Genomic DNA, 9,621 nt, shown 5'->3' with positions numbered 1-9,621 from the left:
ACAATGTCTACACTGTGCTTCTGATCAATTTGATGTTATTTTAAATGGACAAAAAAAGTGACACCAAACTTTTGAACGGTAGTGTGTGTCTATCTCTCAACGGTGGTTGGCTGGAAACTAATTAAGATGACAAAACAATGATTTCCTGAAATGGATAGCTAGCCTCTACTCCTGATACCTTATTGGCTTATTTAAAAGGCAGGGTAGCCTAGTGGTTAAGAGTGTTGGATTAGTAACTGGAAGGTTGGAAGTTCAAATCCCCGAGCTGACAAGGTACAAATCTGTCGTTCTGCCCCTGAACAGGCAGTTAGTTAAGAATTTGTTCTTAACTGACTTGCCTGGTTAAATAAAAAAGCAAACAATGCCTTGGGAAGATTGATTGCAGACATAAGAAATATGCGATAGGCCTACATATTTCAAACTCACAAGTCAATCCGGGGTTAAAATGAATCTACTATGTAATGGTGCATTATTCTTGTTTTACCCTGCAAACAGACTGTCTTTATATTGAGAGTGAGGGACAAGGAAACATGATTAACACCCACACACTGCATTCATTTGGACAATCTCTATGATCACAAACCTGGGAAATAAAAAAATTATGTTTACACAAGAGCCACTTTAACATTCAAACACATTGCCCGAAAAGCACATACCATCAGTGACTGAATGAGGGATGTCTGGGCATTGTTATGGTAAGAGGATTTGTTCAGTAGCTCGGGGCTATGCAAAGGTAGTAGTTAGTTGTGCACAGAGACTTAGTGCGTTTCTGTTTGTGCTCGTTAGCTCACACTACCTCCCGGGTGGTCTTCAATGTGCATGGTGAGGTAATGGCCAGGTGTTTTACTCAAAACGTTCACCAACTCTGCAGTTAATTCATAGTCCAGATTATGAACACTTGTCCTGTAAAATAATGTTCCACATTTGATATTTACTCATACATACTTGATGACCAGAAAGAAAAAAAGAAGAGCACAGCATTTAGTTAGCAGGAAAGTAAACAATGCTTGAAAAATAAGATACTTTAAAACGCCACACACCTAAAACACTGCAGATTAAAGCAAGAGTATGAACTCATTTCCATACCATACTGCCTGTAGAGTGCCCTCCTGGTAACAACCGTGGGTACTGTGTACCTTCATTAGCATTTGTCAGGAAAGACAACCCTTAACTTTCCCCCTTTGGGATCACAACGTCAGAATGCTTTGAATGAGTGCCAATCCTGTAACTGGTGTAGTTGAACCAAAGAGGATTTGGATAGAAATCCACTGACCATGGGCTACACCTCAAAATATTATTTTGGATGGTTCTGAGGTATGCAATCATTTGACTATCGCGCCAGGGATTTCTATCCGAATCCTAGTAGGGATTTAATTGGACAGGAACATTCAGTCACGTCTCACTTCCCAAATAGAATGGAAGTTGACTTAACAGTACTTGGAAAGTAATTCAAATCAATTCATCTTCAAGGTAAATTCTGCCACCTTCAGAAGTCCCAGTTAGCCTTTTCTCACCTCTTCAGAGTAAAAATTGGAAAGTCAACAACAGCTGCTGCCTGTAAATGTCTCATCTGCACGAGCTGACAGAGAACGAGTTAATGTATAAAGGTGACATGTGAAGTCTTGCCTGTGTGGTATGGTCGGTGCTGGCTGTGGCATGATGACCTCTGTCTGCATGCATTTGAACCTGCAACGAGGAAGTGGGCACTTCTCCATTTCGTGACCGTGAATCTCTCTGGTGCCCAAATACCTGCACATTCCTCAGTCACTGGAGTTTAAAAGGACCTCAGTCGAGAAAGGAAAACAGCAATGCAAGACATTTTATTCAGCTGTACATCATGAAAAATGTTGATAATGTCCACCTAACAAGTGCAATACTAGTGAGAGAAATTAGCAAGTGCTTTAATAATTATATTAAAAAGGAATAAATACAACTAAACAAGCATAGCAACACTGTGCAGTGGGAGGAAAGTAGAAACAAAAGTGTTTAAAATATAACCAGCAGAAAGGATATATATATCCTATGTATATAGCCTAGTTACTACCAGTCAAAATAAGTCTGTTTAGTTGGGAGTTCTACATACCATCCTCTTTTGCTCAAGGAAGGGAAAATGTTATATTACATAGAGCCCGCTCACAAACCCCATCTGAGTCATGATTCTCAGTCCATGGAACGTTGATCTACATGAAAAGGTGTAAAAACAAATAGACACTGCATTGCAGGGGCCAAGGGCATGCGTGGTGGCAGATTGTGGGTCGTCATGACTGAGGCTACTAAGAGTCATGACTGGTGTAGAAGTCTGGACAGTACTATGGGGGGGGGGGGGGGGTTGCAGGCCTGAGCCCCCCGGAACTACAGAGATGCTCATGCATATCCTGCTCTTGACAAGTCATAATGCCTCAGTCACTGTGGGGCCCTGGCTCACATAGCGGTCCTCTTAAATGTCGGAGTTGAGACTGAGGTTGGCCAACCTGGGGTCCGAGCTGATCTCATACCTGTAATGGTAGCCCTCCATGTGGTCCCTGCACGCGTCCCGAATATTGTATATCCAACGCTTTATCCCCTTCCTGTTGAGGTAGAGGACCAGCAGAAATATCACTCCGATCAAGGCCAGCACCATGCCCAGGAAGACATACGAGGTCTCCAGCACACTTTTCATTTCACCTGAAAAGGTACAATCTAACTCCAAGTTCTCTATCTGGAGCAACGGTAACTGCCGCAGAACCTCAGGGTCAGAACAGGTCATATTCTGCTTGTCTGTGACCTGCTCGGAGCTCCTCAGCCAGGCCACAAGGTCCTCGATATTGCAGTCACAGAGCCAAGGGTTCCCTGCCAGATGCACCTGAAGCCCAGGCTTGAGGCTGAAGTCCATCAGTGTAGTGTTGGGTAGTTGCCTCAGGGCATTGTCCCTCAAGTCTAGCTCACGGAGGGGAGGAACACTCAGTGTCCCGTTCCGGATGAAAATTAGGGAGTTGTTTTGTAGGTAGAGGATGGTGAGGTTGGGGAGGCGGGAGAACATGCCCTCAGGGAGGACAACCAGGTCATTGTTAGACAGGTCTAAGCGGGTAAGTTGAAGGGCTCCGCCACTCCGTAGCAGGCTGAAGAGCTCATCCATGAAAGAATGGTTGTAAAAAGCCCTGCTGAGGTTAAGATCCAGCAGTTTGTTGTAATCAGGGAAGGCTTGAGCACTAAAATTCAGAATCCTGTTGTTACTCAAGTCTAGCAGCCTGAGATTTGGCAAGTTATTTAATACATTGTGGCCCACCAGCTCCACCTGGTTTCCCGTGAGATACAAGTCTGTTAACTGCTCAAGAGGCACAGGGAAAGACCCAGCTGTGAGATGAGAAATATTGTTCCCAGTAATAAACAGGGTTTTAGTGTTTGCTGGCAATGGTTGCGGAACCATGAATAAGCCCTGGTTCACACATTTGACCGTGGATGTGAAACAGACGCATTTGTCAGGACAGGCTGAATCTGAAACAAGGATGGCAAAGAAAAACCACAAACGAAGCAGAGTCGTATTTTCCCGGGATTCTTCAAGTTTACAACATAACAATGAGCTCGCAAAACGCATTTTTTCACCTGTGGTTCCAATTAATCTGATAGATGAAACGAAGCACAGTGCTTATTACAGTGCACAAATGTTTTTTTTCCCCCCCGAGTCAAGTTCAAGTTCCTGTCCTCCACGTGCAAAAGGCTACTTTTCTACCTTTTTCCGGGAAATAGCTCTACTTTCGATTGAAACTGGGAGGCAACGGCTACATTCATTAGCTAAACAGCATCCTCGCAATACATTTACACGCAGAGAAAAGTTTCGGTTGCCAATCAAGTCTCTCACCATGATCCTCGTGTTTAGTGGGGGCTTTCAAATCCGCTTGCAGTTCGTTTGATCGCACCGTTCTCCCTCAAATATATTCGAGTCAACCTTTGAAGTGAAGTGAAAAAAAGTCATTAGATTTCGAGGAGATTTCCCAATAACGCCAAGAACACACGATACAACAAAAGCATCTGTGCACACACTTGGTCCAACACTGCTTCCCTCGACGAATCAACTGAATACACTCTTCTCCAAGTGGAGTATGCGAAAATTAGTCCGCGGCGGCACAAACCACTGCGAGGGCTATACCATGTTAAATTACAACGGGTGAGCAAGGGAACTTCAGTAAACGGGTGTTGTCGTCCAACAAATGAAACATTAGTTATATATCCTTGTTATTGCTCACATTTCTTGTTTCCTTTATTTATTTAAATGCATACACAATCACAATATGCGCAGTCTCTATTGGGCGTTTCACTGTGGTCAAGAAAATGACATGGGTGTGCGCCAAAATAAACCACCGCTTCATAGCTGAAGTAGCCTGGTCTAATCTAATGACAGGTTTTCGATCCAAAATCAAATGCATCATCAACTGTACTCAATTATTAGGAAACTGTAAACAAGTATTGCATATGATTTAATATCGTAAATTACATCTCAGATACATTGTAGATATCAGGGCCACTCAGCCAATGTGCTGGAGAGCTAAGGGAATGCAATTTTAAACCTCAGAACACAAAGAACCCATTAGTCTCAGACTTTATGTTTCGATTGAAAGATTATTGTCAAATGAAAATTCATCACTTGTTGTGTAATGCACTTCCTCACTTAGGCTATTATGTGCTTTTAGAGGGGAATGACAATCGAGAGCTAATGTGGGTGGTTTAATGCACTATATCCTACTGGGCTGCAATTCGTTTGAATAGCCAGCAGTAACATGTAAGCATAGCCATGGGAAATAGGGGTGCTGATGGTGCTGCAGATAAATAAATAAAAAATATATAATAATTTATAAAATATTACTATATTTTTTGTCCCACAAAATGAATGTACTAGATCCCCCTCACCCGACAGCACGGCCATACAGTACATGTGTTAATTTAGACAGTTGTCATTCATTTAGATTAGTTAACAGCCGATATATAATCCTAATTGATTGAAGAGGAGCACATAGTCCCCTGGGTCCAGGGCATAACACTGATGAAGTTCTTGGTTGGAGAGAAACCAAGCAGTGCTGTTAGTGTGAAGAAGCCTGCGTGTGTGTGTGTTTGAGAGAGACAGTACATAGGTTTACACAGTCAATTTCATGCTCTTATACATGTAGTTAGTTACATGTATGTCATTTAGCAGACACTCTTATCCAAAGCGACTTACTGGAGCAATTAGGGCTAAGTGCCTTGATCAAGGGCACATCAACAGATTTTTCACCTAGTCAGCTAAGGGATTCAAACCAGTGACCGCTTGGTTACTGGCCCAACGCTCTTAACCGTTAGGCTACCTGCACTGTAATTACTCTTGTAACAACATTCTATTAAAATGTTAATTGATAATAATATATTAACATCATTTTTAGTGATCCACTGTAAATGTTTTTGTAATTATATAAGAGAAACCTATCCCCTTTTAAAATAGCTAAACTGCTGGTCACCAGGATCTTCCGGTTCCATGCCCGAACTTAATCTGGCCCAAATAAAGGAGAGCAGCATGAAAATAGTTTATTTCCAAAAGGTTTAATATCCACCAATTTTTCCACATTTGTGTTTTTTCATCAGAAATAAATGCTTATGTGTACCTTTATGTGTGTGACAAATTTGACTGATTTTTAATTCATAGATTTTAGATGTGTATTAAAATGTTGTTGTTTTTTGTTGCAAAATGCTATATATATCCCATTGTTTAACTGGAATAGTATGTTTGTATCCTGTATATTTAATATGTACATTCTATCCATAATAAATGTAGCCTCATGCTATAGCGTTTAGTTGGCCTTGTCCCAAGTAGCACCCTATTCTCTGTATTGTACACTACATGTGACCAGAGCCCAGATCTCATATGACTGATAAATATAGGCCATTTTTTTCTGGGAAGGATTTCCACTAGATGTTGGAACATTGCTGCGGGGACTTCCTTCAATTCAGCCACAAGAGCATTAGTGAGGTCTGGCACTGAAGTTGGGTGATTTGGCCTGGCTTGCATTCGGCATTCTAATTCATCCCAAAGGTGTTTGATGGGGTTGAGGTCAGTGCTCTGTGCAGGCCAGTCAAGTTATTCCACACCAATCTCGACGGACCATTTCTGTATGGACTTCGCTTTGTGCAAGGGGGCATTGGGGCGGCAGGGTAGCCTAGTGGTTAGAGCGTTGGAATAGGAACCGGAAGGTTGCAAGTTCAAACCCCCGAGCTGACAAGGTACAAATCTGTCGTTCTGCCCCTGAACAGGCAGTTAACCCACTGTTCCTAGGCCGTCATTTTAAATAAGAATTTGTTCTTAACTGACTTGCCTATTTAAATAAAGGTAAAATAAATAAATAAAATAAAATTGTCATGCTAAAACTGGAAAGGGCCTTTCGCAAACTGTTGCCACAAAGATAAAAGCACAGAATCGTCTAGAATATAATTTTATGCTGTAGCATTTAGATTTCCCTTCACTGGAATTAAGGGGCATAGCCCGAACCTTGAAAAACACCCCCAGACCATTATTCCTCCTCCAAACATTCGGGCAGGTAGCATTCTCTTAGCATCAGCCAAACCCAGATTCGTCCATCGGACTGCCAGGTGGTAAAAGCGTGATTTATCACCCCAGAGAACGCATTTCCACTGCTCCAGAGTCCACGTGGGGCATTGCACATGGTGATGTTAGGCTTGTGTGTGGATGCTCGGCCATGTAAACCCATTTCATGAATCTCTTGACGAACAGTTCTTGTGCTGACGTTGCTTTCAGAAGCAGTTTGGAAATCGGTAGTGAGTGTCGCGACTGAGGAAAGATTATTTTTTACATGCTTTATGCTTCAGTACTTGTCGGTCCCGTTCTATGAACTTGTGTGTCCTACCACTTCGCGGCTGAACCTTTGTTGCTCCTAGACGTTTCCACTTCACAATAACAGGACTTACAGTTAACCAGGGCAGTCTAGCAGGGCAGAAACTTGAGGAACTGACTTGTTGGAAAGCTGGCATCCTATGACGGTGCCACATTCAAAGTCACTAATCTCTTCAGTAAGGCCATTCCACTGCTAATGTTTGTCTATAGAGATTGCATGGCTGTGTGCTCAATTTTATACACCTGTCAGCAACGGGTATGGCTGAAATAGCCAAATTCATTCATTTGAAAGGTTGTCCACATACTTTTGGGCATGTATTGTATCTCATTTTGCAACAAAATGTGATTGTTTGTCTCTATGAAATAAAATCATCTAGTGATAGATTTCAAACAAATACATGTCTGTCCTTAAAAAACAACATTTATTTATTTAACCAGGCAAGTCAGTTAAGAACAAATTATTATTTACAATGACGGCCTACCAGGGAACAGTGGGTTAACTGCCTTGTTCAGGGACAGAACGACACATTTTTATCACGTCAGCTCAGGGATTCAATCCAGCAACCTTTTGGTCATTGGCCCAACCCTCTAACCACTAAGCTACTTGCTGCCCCATTTAGCAATCCCATGCCATGATTAGATTCTGAAAAAACACACCAATCTCCTTCCTACGTTCTTTCAACTTAAAAAGCCTATTTACCAACATTTCTGAAAATTGATATATAGCGTTTGCATTGAAACTATTCTTAACTACACAGGCATAGGCACTGAAGAATAACCTAATGTGAAGTTTTACCAAAGTATTGTACCAAAGTCTTTCTGGGTGCACTCTTTCCTCATTAGTGGTGGTTTCTGAGGACTGGCCTCCTGATCTTAGTCAGTAGCAGAACTGTTCTCCTGGGATTATGCAGGATAATGCTGCTATCCAGTTTATAACCCTAGCTCTACCCTTGACCCCTTACATATTCTTAACTGGAGCCCACATGACCATCAATTGAAACTAAGAGACGTGGAAGAGAAATCATTTTTCCTTTTCAGTAACCTTCATGCATTTATTAATTAAAGTCATTATTTATTATTTTCAAGTTGAAAACCAGTGGCCCAAGGGTAGACAATCAATACATTAATGTAACTAGTCTACTCCCAGCTCTTAACTCAGAATACGTGTCACTTTTCATTTATTTAAAGACAGCCAATTTCTCCAAGCAGTGACGTCAATCAATCGAGTGGAATGATTTTGACGGTGTGCCAATCATCTGTGACAGGGGGCGCTATATCAAGGACCTACATATGTGTCTAGAAGATATGTTCTCCCGTGACTGCTGCACATATCGGTGTTCATATTTTTAATGCAGTCATTCAGTACATGTGCCGAGTTTACCATTTAAAGTGCTTAATCAACTCCACATTGACAAATGCAACCAGACCTCTGAGGTCTCGATCAGACGCAATGACACTGTCCAATTGAAAACGGGATTGTAAGATCTCTCAACCAATCAGAAGTCTCCGTGTTACCCAGCCACCTTTCTTTTTTGGTTCCTTACATAACTGCGGAGTAGGTTTGTTCTGGCCAAATATCCACGTTTAATAAGAGCTTTTAGCGATGCATATTTTTGAAACGATGACATTGTCGGTGTGTACCGTTGGAGCAAGCTTCATCACCACTTTCGTCTTCATCTAGCGGCAGGTGAGAAAGCGGAATGTGATCGTGGCAATCTATTTTCACTGCAACTCGCTAGCATTGCTAATTTAACTGAGTATAGCGATGATGTGTCAGTAGCATCATTCAGATCTCGATCGTCACATCAGGGTAACAAGCCAACAATACGTATATAACACGTTTTACTTTAGATTAAAGTATTTGAGATCCAATATGTCCAATATGTTAATGGTTTGTAGCTAATTTACAGTTAGCCAAGTTCAAATGCTCGCTAGCTGTCAATGTAGTAGGTAACTAGCCAGGATTTAGAGAATGAACGCTTCATTCGCTTGTAGGAAACTGTTAAATCATGGTGTACATGCATATAACTAGTTGTAATACCACTGGATTACATTGTAGCTAGCTGCCCAGTGAGTAAAAAATTGTAGGCCTAATGTCTGGTGCTAGTCTCCTAAGAGACTTAACGTTAGCTAACTAGTTAATAACATAGTTGTACTAAGTAGCAAGTATTCTAGATGGAAGCAGCAACGACTGGATCCGCTACTAACTTCGCTACGTAGCTAATCAACATATGTTAGCTATGTTAACTACACCGTGGACATCTAATGCACCATACATCTGACAGGTATATTGCAGACCAATGCATCTTTATTTAAATACCTTTTTTATTATATCTAAAAACATGTTTTTCACTTTCACAACTCCAAGCTGTGCATGTTGTGAAAACAGTCCGTTTCAAACTGTTGCATGTTCCTATTTTGATACCCTTATTTATTTATTTTTTCGTGTTACTAAAACTTTTGTGCAGTATTTTTGGCCTGGAGTCAATAGACATAGCTTAGCTGGACTACTATTATAGGTATCGTAGGGTCAAGTCAATTGATCCTTGCTGGCTGTCCCTGCCTATCTGGGGTGCTGAACTGCACTCTGACCTCTGTTGACCTTTCAACATAGATTAAACTGTTAAAACCTAGCAAGCCATATAGCATAGTACAGTTAAAGAGCAAGATGGGTATGTTGGATTTTCCAGAGCATGCATTTGTTCTTGGCACTTTCAATAGGCCTGTTCTGTGGCATTGTGGACAGACATTTAGTACATGCCATGTTC

The 9,621-nt window shown here is 41.5% G+C and overlaps 2 protein-coding genes and 1 long non-coding RNA gene across 3 annotated transcripts in view; 1 reads left to right on the top strand and 2 right to left on the bottom strand.

Moving 5' to 3' along the window:
- Positions 1–960: 960 nt before the first annotated feature.
- LOC115106426 (uncharacterized) lies at positions 961–3,925 on the bottom strand. Its single transcript, XR_003860042.1, has 2 exons — positions 3,839–3,925; positions 961–1,784 (listed from the first exon to the last, which is right to left on the bottom strand). It is a non-coding gene; the product is annotated as an uncharacterized LOC115106426 (long non-coding RNA).
- LOC115106420 (trophoblast glycoprotein-like) lies at positions 1,802–3,859 on the bottom strand. The gene has a single exon (XM_029629136.2). It carries the CDS (start codon positions 3,572–3,574, stop codon positions 2,438–2,440), a length of 1,137 nt encoding a protein of 378 aa, XP_029484996.1. The 5' UTR covers positions 3,575–3,859; the 3' UTR covers positions 1,802–2,437.
- A 4,447-nt stretch (positions 3,926–8,372) lies between the features above and the next one.
- LOC115106410 (inhibitor of Bruton tyrosine kinase-like) overlaps positions 8,373–9,621 on the top strand; it is a 34,071-nt gene continuing 32,822 nt past the window's right edge. The window contains 1 exon segment of the mRNA XM_029629125.2: positions 8,373–8,540. The gene's annotated coding sequence lies outside the window, so the exon portion shown is untranslated.

The sequence above is a fragment of the Oncorhynchus nerka genome, linkage group LG3 (assembly GCF_034236695.1).
Source record: "Oncorhynchus nerka isolate Pitt River linkage group LG3, Oner_Uvic_2.0, whole genome shotgun sequence".
In the NCBI taxonomy this organism is placed as follows: Eukaryota; Metazoa; Chordata; class Actinopteri; order Salmoniformes; family Salmonidae; genus Oncorhynchus; species Oncorhynchus nerka.
Note: the sequence above shows the minus strand (reverse complement) of the source record. Positions and strands in the feature narration are given on the sequence as shown.